Source organism: Hyaena hyaena, unplaced genomic scaffold (genome assembly GCF_003009895.1).
Source record: "Hyaena hyaena isolate Hyena2069 unplaced genomic scaffold, ASM300989v1 scaffold_121, whole genome shotgun sequence".
Lineage (NCBI taxonomy): Eukaryota > Metazoa > Chordata > Mammalia > Carnivora > Hyaenidae > Hyaena > Hyaena hyaena.
In genome coordinates, this window is record NW_024080753.1 from 2,080,644 (window position 1) to 2,099,414 (window position 18,771).

General features: G+C 51.0%; 1 protein-coding gene across 1 annotated transcript in view; it reads left to right on the plus strand.

Annotated features, from left to right (window-relative positions):
* SCN11A (sodium voltage-gated channel alpha subunit 11) overlaps positions 1-18,771 on the plus strand; it is a 77,701-nt gene that overhangs the window by 17,261 nt on the left and 41,669 nt on the right. The window contains exons 7-14 of the mRNA XM_039237174.1: positions 685-748; positions 5,226-5,367; positions 6,009-6,206; positions 7,266-7,439; positions 10,394-10,523; positions 11,524-11,762; positions 15,569-15,751; positions 18,062-18,430. Of these exons, the coding sequence (XP_039093105.1) occupies positions 685-748; positions 5,226-5,367; positions 6,009-6,206; positions 7,266-7,439; positions 10,394-10,523; positions 11,524-11,762; positions 15,569-15,751; positions 18,062-18,430 (1,499 nt within the window). The remainder of the gene's footprint in view (positions 1-684; positions 749-5,225; positions 5,368-6,008; positions 6,207-7,265; positions 7,440-10,393; positions 10,524-11,523; positions 11,763-15,568; positions 15,752-18,061; positions 18,431-18,771) is intronic.

The window sequence follows — 18,771 nt, forward strand, 5'->3', positions numbered from 1 at the left end:
ATTCCTAGCCCTCCTTCTCGAATATTTTCTCCAATGATATCAGTTTTTTGTTTTTTAATTTTTAAGTGTTTGTTTATTTTTTAGAGAGAGAGAGAGAGACAGAGCATGAGCAGGGGAGGGCAGAGACAGAGAGGGAGACACAGAATCCAAAGCAGGCTTCAGGCTCTGAGCTGTCCGCACAGAGCCCGATGTGGGGCTCGAACCCACCAACTGTTAGACCATGACCTGAGCCCAAGTCAGATGCTCACCTGACTAAGCTGCCCGGACGCCCCCATATCACTTCTTCCTCCGCTGCAGCCTCTCCACACTGAGGCCTCACACGTCCCGGGTGTCACGGGGCTGCCCCGTTTCCACGTCCATCTTGGTTTCTGCAGCTTCTCACGGGTTGAGTCTGGGCCCAGCTTCCCCCAAGGCCCGGACTCGGGTTCAGTTTCGCGCACTGAGAGGCCACGGGGGTCACAGTGGCGTCCCTGCTTGCCTCGCCCTTCTCCTTCCTGCTTCCTTCCCCCCTTGCCTCTTGCTGCCTCCTGAGGCCTTACCCCCCGGCCTCTGGCCGCACAGCCCCGTCATTTTCGAGGATATTCCAAACCACTGGCCCCAGGCACACCTGGCACACTTGCTGTTGTCTCTCCTTTCAGGTTTGTTTTTTTTTTAAATCTGAATTTATGATTCTTTCCTTATCAGACTATTGCTTTGAAAAGAAAGACTCGGCTGAATTCAGAATGTGCGGCAGCTGGCTGGGTGAAAGGTAAGAGGTTCACACTCTCCTTTTCTCTCCCAAGCGGGCCACCTGTGGACCTTTCGGGGTGACGTGCAAACGGTCTTCCTCTGCTGACCCGTGGAGGCAGCGGACAGACAGTCCTGACCCAGCGTGTGTTGCAGCGAGTTCACATATGCAGCGTTAAGTTATGAACAACCCATCACTGTAATTAATAAGAGTAAAATCAGTTATTTTTAAAATCAATAATAAAACAATAAACTTATTGTAATTAATATTATATTACTGTAGACATTAATTTAATGTAATCAAATTAACATAACTTACAGATAATAAAAATTCATTTAGCATAGTTTTAAAAACTAATATAATAATTATTTCCAAGTGTTTAGAGAAGCTTCCCTTGTCCTGCAAAATTATGTTGAGTTTGTAGCTGAGGAAACCCACTGAGAATGTCATTCGTTGACTTTGTGGAGTGAGTGTTCAAGACTTTCAAAGGTTAGGAAGCATGTTTTGCCTGAGAGCCCCTGGAGCCCCTATTTTCTGATCAATGGCACTCATTAATCTCGTTAATGATGATTTAAGAGAGATGTGTAGCTACTGAGAGAAATCCCAGGGGATCTAGCCCTGTCTATAAAATGAGAGCAGTGACCTCTAATATCAGGGGGTGGTCACAGGTTCGGATTCAGCCATACTCACAAGACGCCAGAGGCTTTAATCTAATACACAGTTTACCGAGTTTTCTAAAAGGATCCTTGACAGGACCCACTGCATCCACAGCGCTGTCGTTTAATGAAGGGACCAAGAGCTGTCACGTACAGTGCTTCCTCCACGCCACACGGGGCAGGTGCGGTCACTGTAGGCAAAATCCAAGGTGGGCTGGGCCACCTGGCCACACGGACACGGCAGCCGCAGCTTCCAAACGGTCTTTATTGTGTCTCCGTCTCTCTAAGCTGGTGTGCCAGCCTCAGTTCTCCAGTCTAAGTATAGTCACAAAGCTCAGGTGTTTTATAGATGACCAGCTCCGAGTACATGATCTTCACCACTGATCATAGCGTGGAAGTTTCCAAGGAGATGGCAGGTCTGAGTTCACCCTCTGAGGCAAGTCTCCATCTGCCCGGGGCCCAGACCCGGTCTGCAGCCTTTGCTCGCTGCCTCGTTCCCTGCAGACCAGCCGGCTGGTTCTGAAGCATGAGTAGGAGGTTCTGGTAGGTGAGGGGATGGTGTGAACAATTCCATGTGGTAGACGAGTAATGGGGAAGGTTTTGCCCCTGAGGGGAAGTGGTCAGAGGGGAGTAAGAAGAAAGCAGCTTGTTAGGCAGAGGGCAGGAGACAGGAACTAACTCTGCATGGTCTGTAGCCCATCAGGGCCAAGGATTTTTACCTTGATCCCAAAGGAAACAAGGCCTGGCCAGGTTAGGTGTTTATAAAGGTCCCCGTGCGGCTACATGGAGAATGGATGCAGGGAGTGGGTGAGGCAGCCACCTGGGAGACTGATGTTGAGACAGACGACAGTCACGAAGCAGTGCAGCGAGATGCTGAGATGATGGATGAATTCCAGAGACATTCAGGAGGCAGAAAGAGCAAGACTTGTGAATCGGACAGGGGTGTTGGCATGGTCACTGTGCGCCAGTGCGTGTGGGAGGGTGGTGGGAAGGGTAGCGGGGAGAAAACCATTCCGAGGTGCTTCTCTTCCTTTCGGGGTGAGTGACTCGTGATATCTTTGCGGACATGGGACACTGGAGGGGAAACCGAGGCACCTGTATAGGTGCACAGGAAGGCACGGCCATACAGGGAGAAACAAGCTGATATTTTGAATGGTGACCAGGAAATAAGGTAAATCAAGTATGTTGGGTTCGACCCCAAGAGCTTCGTGGAAGGTAAGGGCACTGAGACTTCATAGGGTTTCACTGAGGTCTGGGAGAAGGGGGCACAACGGATGTCTTCCTTCTGAGTCATCGTAACCCAAAGCCTACCACTCACCAATTCCTATTCTGCCCGCCAAGCAAATTCCCAGTTGGTCAGGACCTTTGATTGAATGTGACTGATCAGCCAGGCTTACCAGGTATCTGAAGAAAGCCCTCGGCATAAAGGGGGCCAACATAAAGAAACGGGGAGAGTGGCCACTGTCATAGCTCAGGCAGCTATAATGAAACACAGTAGACTGAGCGACTCGTGGACAACAGAAATGTATTGTCACAGCTCTGGAGGCTGGAAGCCCAACATCAGGGCACCAGCTTGGCTGGTGGGGGTCTCTTCCAGGTGGTAGGTGGCAGTCTTCTCTGCTGTGTCCTCACATGGCGGGGGCGGGGGGGGGGGCGAGAAAACTCCCTGAGGTCTCTTTCATGAGGGAACAAGTCCCATCATGAGGGCTCCCCTCCTACGACTGCAAGATATGAATTTCAGGAGGACACAAGCATTCAGGCCATAAGAGCTGTGGACAAAACAGCAGTTGAGAGAGAACCAAAAAGGACTTTTCACACCTTAAACAGGGTCCTCAGCGCAATTAAAAGAGATACTGTATACGTAAAAACAAAAACAGCTCATTGTGAAAAAGGAACAGAGAACACGGAAATTTTTTTTGGTAACATGAATTACAAAAAATCAATAATAGAATTAAACGATTAAGCTGAGGAGGGGCACCTGAGTGGCTTAGTCGATTAAGCATCCAACTTTGGCTCAGCTCATGATCCCATGGTTTGTGAGTTCAAGCCCTACACTGGGTTCTGTGCTGTCAGCACAGAGCTTGATTCAGATCCTCTGTATCCCCCTCTTTCTGCCTCTCCCCTGTTCATACGCACATGCATGTGTCTCTCTCTCTCTAAAATAAACATTTAAAATTTTTTTTAAAGATTAAGTTGAGGATTATGCTTCAGAAAGTAGTTAACAACAGGCAGAGACAGAAAATAGGAGAATAAATATCAATCCAGAAATTCCGACTTTCAACTGAATAGAAATTCCTGAAACGGAGCACAGAAAAAACAAAAGAGAGAAAGTTAGCAATGCAACAATACAAAGAATTTTCCTGAGCTTGAGGATGCATGTCCCTCCATGTCCCAATGCAGCGAATGAAGAAAGGCCATTCCAAGTGCATTATTGTGTCATTTCAGATCCTTTAGGAGTAAAGATCTTAAAACAAAGAGAAAAAGTTTACCCACAAAGGAACAAAAATCAAAATGACATCAGAGTTCTCAGTGGCAACACAGGATAATCAGTGCACAATGCTTTCGTATTTCTAAGGAAAAAATATTTTCAAACCAAATATGTCAATCAACTGTGAAGGTAGAATACCTGAGAAGGTATACTCACATAGGCAAAGATCACCTAGTCTTTTTCTTCTTTCTTAAAATTTTTTAAAATGTTTATTTGAGAGGGAGGGAGAGAGAGAGTGCGAGCAGGGGAGGGGCACAGAGAGAGGGAGACACAGAAGGCGAAGCAGCTCCAGGCTCTGAGCTGTCAGCACAGAGCCCCATGCGGGGTGTGAACCCATGAACCGGGAGATCATGACCTGAGCTGAAGTCGGAAGCTCAACCGACTGAGCCCCCCAGGCGCCCCTCACCTAGTCTTCTTAAGAAGCCATTTGAGATTTGTTCCAGAAAAATGAGGAAATAAACTTGGAAAAAGCAACACACAAGAGCCAACAAAAAATGGATCTGACCCGGGAGAACCATCAAGAAAGGCCACAGCGTTTTTCTGGAAAGAGGGACGTAAGTAGTGAAGGAGTGGGACAGGATGTTGAGGAGCTAACCCTCATCTGCCAGAGCAGCAACTTAATCACCAAGGACTAAAACTGACAAATATCAGCATAATTATTATATTTCGAGGTAGGGACATAAGCGAGTTGCAAGTTGTTGACTTTGGGGCATGTAAATGGTGGTTAAAGAGCGATGGAACGGTCTTCATCACAAGCCTTGGGCGCCACATGATTTTTAAACTGCAAGCATGTATTGCTTCGACCAAAATACTGTATTTATCAAAAATGAAGAAAGTACGTAGCCTTAGTATTATCTGGTAGATGCACTCGGAGACGTGTGCTTTGACGACGTGGGCAAAGACCCATGTCCACAGTATCCACTGTTGGTAAAGTAAAGCCCAAATGTTTGTGAGGCCAAACAGACTGTTGACACCTGAAGCCTGCATCTCCGCCATTAGCACGGCCATTGAAGGAGTCATAGGGCTGCAAGGCAAGAAGAGAAACGAGGCACTTCCCGCACGCTCGTGTGGAAGGGCCTCCGTGCCATTTTGTTCCCTGAGAAAACAGCAAGGCGCAAGAGGGGGGTCAAAGAGCGCTCCCAGAAATGAACTTACTAATCAACCCATTTGAGAAGAGCCAGTGAGAACCCACAGTGAGGTAGGGCCGGGGGGCTTGGCGGCGGCTCTGTGCCCAGGGCTTCCCGAGGGCGCCGGGGTCCCCAGGGGAGCAGGTGCGTTGGCCAGGACGCGTGGGAGGCAGCAGCGAAGCTGGCCTGGCCCCTAACTCGTCCTCCGTTCCCTCGTTTCCGTCCAGCGCCTGTTCCGAAGAATTTCAGTGCAACCACACCAGGCGGAACCCTGACTACGGTTATACCAACTTCGACAACTTCGGCTGGTCTTTCCTGTCCATGTTTCGGCTTATGACCCAAGATTCCTGGGAGAGGCTTTACCAGCAGGTTATCGATTCTCCTCCTCCCGTCTCCCCCTCCCCCTCCCTCTCCTCCTCTCCCCCATCTCCCCCTCCCCCTCGCTCCCCCATGTCCCCCTCCCCCATCCCCTCCCTCCCCCTCCCCCTCCCCCTCGCTCCCCCATCTCTCCCTCCCCCATCCCCTCCCTCCCCCTCCCCCATCTCCCCCTCCCCCATCTCCCCTTCCCCCTCCCCCTCCCTCCCTCCCCCGTCTTCCTCTCCCCCTCCCCCCTCCCTCCCCCTCCATCACTCGCTATCTCTTTGTCACTTATTCATAACTTGCCGGCCACCCTGCACTTGTCCCCTCCTGGTCCCCGGCAGTTGTACCGTTACATTCTACTCCAGATACTCGGTTAGAAACACGGCAGAAGCGCCTCCTCTTCCCAGACGCGTCCCGCCCCGGGGCCCCGGCAGCGCGTCGGCCGCCGCCGCTTCCCGCGGGAAGCACCCTTCCCGCCGGGCCCTTTCAGTCCGGAAGTGCAAACAGCGTGAGACGTTCGCACGGCACCTCTCCGCGCCGAGGGGCGGCAGGAGCCCCCGGGAACGGGCGCCCGGCCGGGGGGGGGGGGCGCTGGCTGAGGGACGGTCCCGTCCTGCGGACGGCGCTCAGACCCGGCTCTGGCTTCGCAGACCTTGCGCACCTCGGGGCTCTTCTCGGTCTTCTTCTTCGTGGTGGTCATCTTCCTGGGCTCCTTCTACCTGATTAACTTGACCCTGGCTGTTGTCACCATGGCTTACGAGGAGCAGAACAGAAACGTTGCTGCCGAGACCGAGGCCAAGGAGAAGATGTTCCAGGAAGCCCAGCGGCTGCTGAAGGAGGAGAAGGAGGTGGGGCCTGCGGGGGGGCACACGCGGGGGGGCACACGCGGGGGGGCACACGCGGCGCCAGACGGGGGGGCCTGCGGAGGGGCACACGCGGCGCCAGACGGGGGGGCCTGCGGAGGGGGCACACGCGAGGGGGGCACACGCGGCGCCAGACGGGGGGTCTTCGGGGGGGGGCACACGCAGTGCCAGACGGGGGGGCCTGCGGGGGGGGCACACGCGGTACTAGACGGTGGGGTCTGCGGGTTGGGGGGGCTGCAGAGGCCGTGAGGCCTTGGGCCGGAGGCTCAAGGCTTCTAAAGGAGGCCTGGTGTCAGGGCTTTGTCTGCTGTGCTCTTCTGAGAATTTAAGCCCCTGGAAGACGGGCTCTGCTGCCGGCTCTCACTGAGATGTCCAGGCACGGAGCTCTTGAGAGCAGGGGACCCGAGGTCTTCTGAGACCTGGGCCTTATAGGACAGACCCCAAAGTGGGGCCCGTGGGTACAAAGTGCATCTATGTAAATTAAGGCTCTGCTGCAGGCTTGCTTATGGGAATTTGGAGAGTTTGCGTTCAGGGCTTTTGCTTGGGGGGAGGTGGGGAAGCAGCAACGGTGCTAAGGACAACAGCCGTGATTACCTCCCCTTCTAGAAACGTCCGTCATATGTACAGGCCATTCTCACTGTTTCTTGGTATCTTTACATTTCTCCAATTCTAAGATCTCAGGGACGTGTTTTATACGGTTTCTCATCCTCCACGGAGGTTTTTGGGGGGGAGCTCATCAGGTGTAATCAGGCGTCGTCAGGCAGATGCATGTTGAGGGCCTCGCACGTTCGGGATGCCGTGCACAGTTTAGGGATAGAGACACGGAAGAGTTAACGTTGCCCCTGCGGCTACAATCTCCTGGAGAAGCAAACAGGGTGTGTCCCTTGTGTAGCAAAGCTCGCATATTCCAGGTAGGAGAGGCGCAGCGTGGGTGGGAAGATGCCTCCAGAGCAGAGGAGAGAACGCCCGCGAAGGGCAGGTCATTCGCAGCGTTTTGTGCGGAGGTATAATCCGTGCATTAATTGCGTGTGTTTACTTTCTAAGGCTCTGGTTGCTATGGGAATTGACAGAAGTTCACTTAATTCCCTGGAGGCATCATCTTTTTCCCCAAAGAAGAGAAAGCTATTTGGTAAGAGGAACCGGAAGTCCTTTTTTTTGAGAGACTCTGGGAAAGATCAGCCTTCAGGATCAGATTCTGACGAAGATGCCACAAAAAAGGCAAGTGGTGGCCCGGGGACTGATGATACTGTAGGGGGATGGGTCTAGTTGTGGGTCAAGTTCATTTAGTCATTCATCCATTTGCACATCCTTTCTCGCATCCATGCCTCTGTTCAACTACCCGTTTCTTCACAAACATCTATCTGGCGTGTTGACAGTTTGACTACCTGCTTGGCACCGGGCAGGTAGCGGGGACATATGAGATGTCCGAAACAGACAGCAAACGATGAAGACACACGAAAGAGGTGGCAGGTACGGTCAGTGCGACAGCTGACCTGATGATCACATGTGGGAGAACAGACCAGAAGCAATGCCTTAGAGGGGTGTCTTGTGAAGGAAACCCTAAGACATTAAAGTGCAAGTAGAATATTTGGGAAGTGACCCCAAGAAGCACCGAGAGGGGCACATCGAAGAGAAGGTGGCCAGCTGAGGTCCATTACTAAGCTGGTTACCACTCAAGGCACTTAGAGTTTAATCTCCGTGGAGTGAGGGCTCCAGGGACCGAGTTCGGCCCACCCACTGCACTGGTTCCGGACTGCTGGACTCTGGCGACAATCGTTTTCCTGCGTTTCCGACTTGGTGTGCATTAGGGCACAGGGTGGTCGGGCCAGCAGAGCAGGCCCCCAGGGAGGACCCAGGGACACACAGACTCAGCCAGCAGCAGCAGCTGCGGCCTGGTGGGGGCGGGAGAAGAGCCGTGGTTCGGAAGAGTTCCCAGAGGAAAGAAGCGTCCGTGCGCAAAGGATGAATCAGTGTTTCGTCCTTCAGTCAAAGCTGAACGGAGCGCCACAGGTAGAGCGGGTCGCAGGTGCAAAGCCTGGAGGCGGGGAGAGCAGGGGAGCGTGAGCCCGCAGAGCACTTGCGAGCGAGTGTGTGCACCTGCGTGTGTGTGATGAGGCTGGGGGCGGCCTGGTGAGAGGCGATAGCGGTACGATGGGGTCATCACAAAAGCCTTGAAGCCGAGCTGAGGGGTTTACCTTTACTCAGGGACCAAGGGCTAAGCAGTAATGAAAGGTTTTAAAAATATTTTTAAATGTTTATTTCTGAGAGAGAGAGAGAGAGCAACAGAGCAGGGGAGGGGCAGAGAGAGGGAGTCACAGAATCTGAAGCAGCTCCAGGCTCTGAGCTGCCAGCGCAGAGCCCGACGCGGGGCTCGAACCCACGAACCGTGAGATCACGACCCGAGCCGAAGTCGGACGCTCCACGAGCTGAGCCCCCCAGGCGCCCCTGAAACGTTTGAAGCAAAAGGATGACTTGACCAGATTGACAGTATTGAAATCCTAGACGCGCTGAAGAGACCCGGCCAGAGCAGGATGAGGCTGGGGGAGCAATCCGAGCAAGAGGCGGCGGGGGCTTAAACTGTGGTGGGCGGGGGGCCGGAGCGCGGGGAGAGAGTAACGGTGCCGTGACCTCCAGAAGAGAAAAGTCGGCACTTGACCAGACGTAGGGGGGAGAGGCGGGTTCGTGGCTTGGGCAGCCGGCCTGATGGAGGGCAGTTTCCTGGGGCGGGAAAGGAGCTTGGCAAGCTGGGGCTGCGAGGGCCGCCCGGGCAGGGGTGCTGAGTAGGCCAGGCGGAAATGAAGCTGAGGGGTCGAGGAAACCCTTCTTTTATCAACGGGGCGGGGGATGTTTGAACATGTTCTAATTGTGCAGCGAGAAATCAAGGAAAGGAAAACGTTGGCAAGACAGGCCAGGGGATCATGGCTATAGAGCCGCTTTCCTGAGATGGAAGGAGGCGAGGTGGTCAGAAGGGGGGTGTGCAGGCCTGAGGGGAGGCGGGGAAGGGGGCCGGGGGCATTTGCCGAAGTAGGTGGGCACCCCTCCTCTGTTGCTGTGTGCAGCTGTCTGATGGAGCGACAGGGACCCGCCTCTCGGTTTAGAGGCTTCTTTAACCTCAGACCGTAGCATATTGAAGAGGCTGCAAATATTTTTATATATTTTGAAGGTTTTTTTCCTCATTTCACAAAACAATAGACCAAGACCAGACACCGAATAAAAAGAGTCTTTTCCCTTAAGCCCAAACAGCGAAAAGCTGTAGAAAGTCTACAGGTTGCCTTTAAAATAGCTGGGGTGCCCTGGGGCTCAGTCAGGTGAGTGTCCGACTTCAGCTCAGGTCATGGTCTCACAGCTCACGGGTTCGAGCCCCGCGCCGGCTCTGTGCTGACAGTGTGAAGCCTGCTGGGGATTCTCTCTCCCCTCTCTCTGCCCCTCCCCAACTCATGCTTTCTTTCTGAAAATAAATGAATAAACATAAAAAAGAATACAATAGAATAAAATAGTTCCCTCTGGGGCCATGGCTGGTCAGAGCTTTGGGGAAATAAGTCATTATGGACAATTCTCTAGGTAGCTGATGATTTATGCCTTTTCGTCTCCAGAGGCCTTAGAATTGTAGGTAAGCGAGAGTCAAGCGCCCAAGCACAGCCTGAGAGGGTGCTTGAGCTTTAGTATATAGATTTTGTCATTTATTTTGGCTGCTCTTTTTAGTTACGACTGTTTCAAAATGAATTTAGGCGGCCGTTCCTGGCACTTCAGTCCCTGGCCCCAATCTACCCTCCGAGTGTGTCTTTCCCCCACGCCTGCCACTCAAGAACATTTTTTCTCGATTTGACTTTTTATTGCTTTTGTACCCTGAACTGTTTGTTGCTCATTCGTTTTTGTAAAATTTTGTTTGCTCTTTGTTGACAATGAATAAATCACGAGGAAGAGGCATTTCCATAGTTAGGATCCTGGAAATGTGCCTACATAAAAATATGAATGTCAAACTGTATCTTACTTCTTTATGAAATACGAAACAGGGAAATTGAACCTTTGGCCTGCCATGAGATGGAAGGGAGTGGAGCTCTCCAAGGTTATTAGGTCTTTTCCAGGCGTGTGGCATTCAGAGTAGCTTGTGACCTTTGAGGAGAGCCAGCCCCTCCCCTCTGAAGGGCCACCCTGCCTTCCTTCTCTTACAGCCACACATCCTGGAGCAAACCAAACGGCTGTCCCAGAACCTGTCCGTGGATCACTATGACGAACACGGGGACCCCTTCCAAAGGCAGAGGGCGCTGAGCGCTGTCAGCATCCTCACCATCACCATGCAGGGTAAGCTCTGCGTCCCGGCCCCGGGGACAGCCCAGCCGCAGTGACGGCCCTCCATTTTCCTTCTTCCCTTCTCCCCCAGAGGCCCTCTGTAGCCCCCCAGCTTCCTGCAGAGTGACTTCTTGTGCCTCTTTGGAGCACGGGAGCCAAGTGGCCTGAGGAAGTGGGCCCGCCCTGAGTTGGCCGTTGGGTTGTGGTGGGAACTGGCTGGCCTCGGGGTTTGGGACCCAGAGTACAGACCCGCCCACCCCAATCAGACCCGCAGCCCCAGGAGGCCGCAGTGACAATGACAGGGAAGTTTCCAGCAGGTGAAGTCAGAGTGAGGACTCTGGCATGGACGGTGGAAGCGCCCCACGTAGATGGGCTGGAACCGGCTGACGGACCTCATCAACAGCAGGGAGCCGGGACCCCCCCGCCGAGGGCTTGGTGCTCTAAGGCAGGACTCACGTCCTTACAAGGACGGGGGCAGATTGTCCTCAGCACTTCTGAGCCCTATCGCATCACTTCATTTGGCTTGCAGGAGCCCCTTGAAATGGTGCCAGGGAAATCAGGCTGAATGCAGCCGGCTGAATGAGTACCTTTCGTTTCAATGTGTGTGGATGCCCCTGCCTGAGTCCCTCTCCTTCCTCTGAGCCCCGGTAGCTCTGTGTGCCTCTGTTACAGCTGTCACCACGGTCTGCCTTGAATGAACGTACCTCGAGTGTATACCTTTCTCTCATGGCTGCACAGCCTGTCGCTGCTGGCTTCCCCGTCTGTATCTCTGACCGTGCGGCCAGCTCCCAGATGCTCAGCGCAAGCACAGAGACTGGGTGTGCGTGGCTGCACCGCACGGAAGTCGTACGTGGCAGACGTTTCTGGCGACACCCCTCGGTGCCCTTCTTGGCCGATCACGTTGCTCACAAGAGACCCTAGAGAAGAGGGAAGAGAGTGGAAGGCGCTCAGGCCGACCGCAGCCAGATGGAGTCAGAGCCAAGCACTCATCTGCTCTTTCGTTCTTCTCCAGAGCAAGAGAAATCACAGGAGCCTTGCCTCCCCTGTGGAGGGAACCTGGCGTCCAGATACCTCGTGTGGAACTGCAGCCCCCAGTGGCTGTGCGTTAAGAAGACCCTGCGAGCCGTGATGACCGACCCCTTCACGGAGCTGCTCATCACCGTCTGCATCATAATCAATACTGTCTTCCTGGCCTTGGAGCATTACAAAATGGACCGCAGTTTTGAGCTCATGTTGTATACAGGGAATGTGGTAACTTCAGGGTTTTTTTAATATAAAAACATTTCAAATTATTATTTTAACATTTATTTATTTTTGAGAGAGAGAGAGAAAGAGACAGAGTGTGAGTGGAGGAGGGGCAGAGAGAGAGGAAGACACAGAATCCGAAGCAGCTCCAGGCTCTGAGCTGTCAGCACAGAGCCCCATGTCAGGCTCGAACTCACAGATCGTGAGATCATGACCTGAGCTGAAGTCAGACACTTATCTGACTGAGCCACCCAGGCGCCCCTAAAATATAAAAATATTTCAAACTGAATTATAACTTTCCGAGTCTAAACGTTTTGTGAGCGGCCTAACCTAGCCAAGGTCCTTGGTCCCCTGAGGTGGAGTAGAGGAAAAATACAACTGTTAGGATTTTGTTTTTACTCGTTCGGGAATTTTCCGTGGCCCCTGTGTTGGCCCTCTGGTGTGCTAAGACATCTCTTTAGCCATCCGGTGGAAAGCCAGAAGCCAGCAGACATCTTAAAAGCTCAGCTATTTGGAACGATCCAGAAAACATTAACGATGTCCAGAGACCCTTGGTAATGTGTCTCATGGTCCCCAGTGATGCTGATGGCATCATTTGTCGCAAAATGATGTGACTGCCATTACTAGGTATTATTCCCCCTGGAAAGGTGGGTCAGGGCCTGGCAGCTGTGGGAGGCTGACTTTCCCAGGAGGGGGTGTGCAGAGCTTATGGGGTGCGGTGGGTGGGTGTGGGGGCTCCAGACTTGAGCCTGCTTCAATATGTTTCTCATGAGATGTATCTAATCCAAGTTAAACTGGGAAAATTAGGGTAGAAGAGCAGACGTTTCATGAACTGTTTATTTATTGTTCCCAGAGATGGCATTTTTCTCAAGGATTAATTAGTCTCCCAAATATCAGAAATAGCAAATAATTACCCACTGAATGTTCTCTCCTAATTAGCTAATGAGCGAATAGGCTAAAAATCTTACCAGAGTACGTAGCCATTTATTCTTTTTTTTTTTTTTCATTGTTCAGTTTACATCCAAGTTAGATAGCAGATAGTGCAAGTGATTTCGGGAGTAGATTCCTCACTGCCCCTCACCCATGTAGCCCCCCCACCCCCGACCCTCTGTTTGTGCTCCGTATTGAAGAGTCCCTTATGGTTTGCTCACTCCCTGTTTTTATGTTATTTTTGCTTCCTTCCCTTATGTTCATCTGTTTTGTCTCTTAAATTCCTCAAATGAGTGAAGTCATGTGATATTTGTCTTTCTCTGACTAATTTCACTTAGCATAATACCCTCTAGGTTCATCCACGTCGCTGCAAATCATAGCCATATATTCTTAAAGTTTTATTTTTCCAATTTAAAAAAGTAATACATGCTTTTTTTTACATTTTAAAAATAAGGAAAAGTACAAATAAGGGGAAAAGAAAGCAGGAATTTGTTTCCTATGGTCCTGTTAGCAAAGATGGTCATTTTTAGCACTGCGGAAGATTTCTAGGCAGTATGAACGTATGTGCTTTTTAATTCATTATTTTACATTGATCAGAACCCCCTATGCCCACTGAGTCAGAGGCTGGTCCACAGAGCTGCTTCTGCGCATCAGGCTTAGGTACCTGTCACCCTCAGTGCCCGGGCCCCCCCAGGAGCAGCAGGGGTAGGGTGGGACCCGGCGCGGGACCAGGGAGGTTCCCTGTACAGTCTGCATTCCAGTCTCTTTCACCAAACTGCCCTTGGGAAGAAGTGCCCTGTGGGTGCGTGTGGGTCGGATTCGTGGGTGCACGAACCTAACACACACATGGTCCCTTCTAACAGGCTGGTGTCTTCTGGGCTCCAGGCCAGCGTATTCAGCCATCTCCTGCCGACGTATCCCAGACGTGGGCTGGCCGTGTTATGTCACCCACAAAGCCGTGGCTCCTGGTCAACAGTCAGCAGACCCGTCTCCCGCCACCTCCTGGTGGATGGAGTTCTTAGATTAGTTCCAGAGAAGGCCCCGGGAACCCGAGTCGTGCCCCCAGACAGGCTTCCCAGTTGCAAAGGGGGCCCGTCCGTCCCTTCATTTTCTGGTCCAAGTGTGGGAAATGACAAAAGCCACCCTCTCAGATTTCAAACTGGTTAGACGTTCTGGGTGTTGAGAGGAAGCTGTATTTTGCAGTCAGAAGCTGCATAATCAAGTGGCCTTCCTCAGCCTGCCCAGAAGCGCCACAGAAGGAGGCCCAGGGACAGTGTTGGTGTCTGAGTTCACAGGCAGCAGCTGCGCCCCGGCCCCTGGAAATCGACTGGAAACCTGCAGGGTGGGCCACGTAGCCTGTGCGTCCATTCCATGCGCCCCCTTCCCCTAAGCACACGGTACGGGGGTGGCGCTGGTGGAGGGCGGCTTTGGAGCCCTGGTTCCCAGGAACACACCCAAGCCCCCCTCCTCTGATGGGTGGCCAGTGGAGGCCTGGGCGACTGGACTCTCTAGGCTTTGGGATTGCTTGACTCAGGGGAGTACAGTGAGCCCCCGGAAAGCCATGAACACACAGCAGTGGAGTTGGACGGCAAAACCAATGGTCCCAAGGCATGTAGGGATGCTGTGGGGCTGGGCAGGAGGGGGATGGGGAGCTCAAAAGGGGATCAGTCCGGCACAATTAATCAGACCAGGTGACACTACAAGCTGGTAGTAGCTCTGGGCAGAGGTAGATAGAAGTATTTAAAGGGTAAAGATCGATATAAGCTTTGGGTTTTTTGGGTTTTTTTTGCCACCTAGATTTCTATTCGCCTTAGATTTGTCTTTGTCTATCCACCCCGCCCCCCTTTTAACTTGTCATCTGTTACTTTTAATAAGGACATTTAGAAATCATTTCTGAGGTTTTTTTCTTTTCCAGAGCTGTAGAGGAGAGTCTTATACCTGACAACCTTTTTATATTACTGTATAATTTATACTATTGTTTTCTCGCATCCACTTATTTGCACACGTGTGAGGGAGAACGTGCTATTTGCTATGAAGAAATACTTTATTTTATCTTCTAAGATGTAGGTGATAGATTTGGTTTTGAATTTGGCTGCCACTTATTCAACACCGCAGTGTTTTTCAGCCCGTATTTATCTAATTTTCAAAGACAGAAACAAAAACATATGTTTGTGCCCGTGGAAATCACAATGTGATTTGTGTAGCTCTCACCCTTCCTTTTAAGTCTTTGGTACTTTGTTCCGGAGTGACGAGCCCTGCATTCTGCGAGTGAATGTTGAGGATTATCCGCCAACCCACTTCTCCTCCTTTCAAAACCAAGACCAATCTGGGGTTTTGCCCATGATATTCATCATCTCGGCTAAGCCTACATATTGAGTTGCTTAAAGACATTTTCCTGTTCCTGGCAGCGTTCTTCAAGTCTCTGCTCTGGGCCCCTTTCAAATCTTTTTTCTGATCCAAGTGTCAGCCTTGCGTGGCTGGGTGAACGCCTCCTGGGTTCTGCTTTATGGAGGATTTTTACCTTCAGTTTTCGAAGCTGCCGTGTGCCCCGCCCCCTCCCTTCATTTTGGAGCCTTTGTTGGCATTTTAAAGGGAACTTAGAGGAGAGATTGCTTGACATTTTCTATCATTCTGCCCTCTCCCTAGAAGCCAATTTTGCCTTATTTTCAACGGAATGGGGAATAGTACTTACCCGCCACGCCGCGGTCTGCGAGCTTGGTAACCCTGGAGCGGGCATTATGGGGAGGTGCTGGGAGAGGCGCAAAGGGAATCAAAATGCATTTTGTTTCCTGTACCTTCTGCGATGCCCTCGGGCCGTTCTTGGGATTGTGCCTTCAGGGAGACGTAGCTTCCTTTTCTCACTCTTCCCTGTCTCACTGCAGGTTTTCACTGGCATTTTCATGGCAGAAATGTGCCTGAAAATCATTGCGCTCGACCCCTACAACTACTTCCGCCGAGGCTGGAACGTTTTCGACAGCATCGTGGCTCTTCTGAGTTTTGCAGATGTGATGAACAGTTTGGTTGTAGGAAAGCAGAGTCCTCTGTTTTTCCATTCCTTAAGAGTGGTAAGGCGCTTCCTGTTTTATTTTACTGAAATGCCTTAGCTGCCAGGATTGACGAGAGGCTTGAGCGAGTTCAGTGGCTATTTTGCGTAAAACTTAACTCCTCTCACCTTCACCCGAGGATCAAAACCGCACCCCTCCTGCCGGCAGGTTTTGCGTATCTTGGGGGATCCCGGGGGTCTTCTCCCAGCCGAGCCCCCCCCCGCCTCCCCCAAGATGCCCGTTTAGGCAACCAGATGCGGTGTGTGCCTTCTGGTGTCAGGATCAGCGCACCAGCCCTCCCTCGATCGCTTCCCCACTACCCACCCCTGCGCTCTGAGCCAGGCACCCTCCTGTCTGGGCTCCCCAAGGGGGTGAAGACTGCAGACCCCAGGCGGGGGTCTCGCGAGGTTCCAGGGCTACACTCCCGCCCTGGGGTCCTGGCCCTCCGTCCCCTGAGCACGGAGGCCGCTGGTCACCTCTGCAGAGGCACCTGACAGGCGCTGACCCGAAGGGGGGCTGCAGGATGCGCACAGCACTGTCTCCAAGGAGTCTGCCACCTGGAGACGAGTCGCGGCAGGGCCAGAAATGACCGTGAGGCGCAGTAGAGTGTGTGACAGACCCCACGAGAGGTGTGGCTGGAAAGCTACAGAGAGACCGCTTCTGACGAGAATCAGGAAGCCAGAAGAGGTGGCTTTTTGTCCTCTTGCGGAGATTTACTTCTTCCTTCGGCAGAATAGGATTTCCAAGAGGGAGCCGTTTGCCTCAGTTACCTAAACGTACATTTTATACTTGGGATATGTTTGGTGATCACGCTGCCCGGAGTCAGACATTATTTTAGGCTGCGCTCCTGAAGTTATTGGTGCTCAGCAAAATTACATTTGCTTTACGAATGTTTAGGCTCATTACAGCCACGCTCGGAGGGGAGGGACCCTGGATCGTCTTTATATGAGGACAGAACTGTGATTTTCCCCCATCTACCCTCTGAGGACACAGTGCTGATCCTTCCCTTGGGCCATAAGTCTTACTGACCCGAAGCGTTTCTCCCAAATAGTTGATAGGATTGTACTTTGGAATGAAAGCCATCGGTTTACCTTGGATGTTAACGTCAGAAATAACCTATGACCCTAGCTGCCATGTTGTCTCCTACAGGGCCTGTAAGGGTCCACGGAAAAAAATTTCTTTTTCGGGAAAAGTATGTGTGTTTTGAGTAGCCGATTGCTTTTTCTCTCCCGGGTACAAAATGTTATGTTTCTCTCATCACTGTTAGCTTGGATTCAGACTTGTGACCCGAATTATGTAATGCAGGAATTAGCAATTTTTTTCTGTAAAAGGCCAGAGGATAAATATTTTCAGCTTATAGGCATACGGACTCTGTCGAAATCACTCATCTCTGCTGTTATAGCACAGAAGTAGCCACAGACATGGATGTGACCGTGTTCCAATAGAACTTTATTTACAGGCATGGAAATTTGAACTTCATGTGGTTTTCACATGTGATGAAACACCCTTTTGATTATTTTCCAACCATTTAAGATGGTAAAATATTCTTAGCCCTTAGGCCATACAATAACAGGCAATGGGCTGGATTTGGTTCTTGGGCTTTTGACTCTGGGTATATTAGGTAGAATTCCACAACATTCATTTTATGCAGTAAACATGCATTCCACCGCCACGACTCCAAAGTATCACTTAACAAAAATCAGAACAAACTATTTCTTTTTTAAAATTTGTTGAAATTATAGTTACTTAACATAGAGTGTAGTATTGGTTTCAGGAGTAGAATTTAGTGATTCGTCGCTTACTTTTAGCCGCGAGTGCTCATCCCCAGAAGTGCCCTCCTTAATACCCACCCCCCATCTAGCCCATAACACACACACCTCCCCTCCGGCAACCCTCAGTTTGTTCTCTGTAAAATATTTCCATTTAAAACATTTTTTAATGTCTATTTATTTTTGAGGGGAGGGGGAAAGGCAGAGAGAGGGAGACACAGAATCCAAAACAGGCTCCAGGCTCTGAGCTGTCAGCACAGAGCCCAACACGGGGCTTGAACTCATGAACCACGAGATGGTGACCTGAGCCAAAGTCAGACACGTAACCACCTGAGCCCCCCAGGTGTCCCCAATATTTCCATTTTTAAAATGAAAAGTAGATACAGGTGTTAACTTGGGACAGGGAGCTGATGACTATTTAGGATGGAGTTGGCTTTGAAAAGATTTTTGAAAATCATAAATTCTGTCCTTCGGGAACATGTCATTCACTATATAGCAGAGCAGATGGAATTTTTCCTTAACAGGCTTTTCTTCCACTTTTGCTTGTTGTCTGTTTTTACAGCTAAGGGTTTTCAAGTTAGCCAAATCCTGGCCAACTTTAAACACACTGATAAAGATAATTGGTCACTCCGTCGGAGCCCTGGGAAACCTGACCGTGGTCCTGGCCATCGTCGTCTTCATTTTCTCAGTAGTTGGCATGCAGCTTTTTGGCTCTAAGTTCAATTCTGTAAGGAATAATACAAAGTCGTGTGGCCCTGCAGTGCCGTGCTTACGACGCTGGCACATGGGGGACGTGTATCGCTCCTTTCTGGTGGTGTTCCGCATCCTCTGTGGGGAGTGGATCGAAAACATGTGGGAGTGCATGCAAGAAACCAGCAAGCCTTTGTGCATCGTCGTCTTTCTGTTGATCATGGTGATAGGAAAACTCGTGGTGAGTGTCTTCCTTTCTTCCTTTTTAACATGTGGACTAAGCGGATGCATTGCCTTCTTTTGCAATGCTCCGCTAGTGATCATTACTCTAAATATAAAATTATGCATGTAATGTTATATGACATCAATAACCTGCATTTGAATTTGACTTGAGGAAATTATTATACGCATGAAACAAAACGTCCTTAACACACGGTGCTCATGTTTTGCCTCGGTATCTATTCGACTACAGGTGATTATTCTAAGATAATTGTATTCTCTTTGTCCGTCAATGGCCGAGGTAGGGATTTGTGACTTCATTTGGGCAATAAGATCTAGTAAGATTTCTTGTCTTCTTGACAA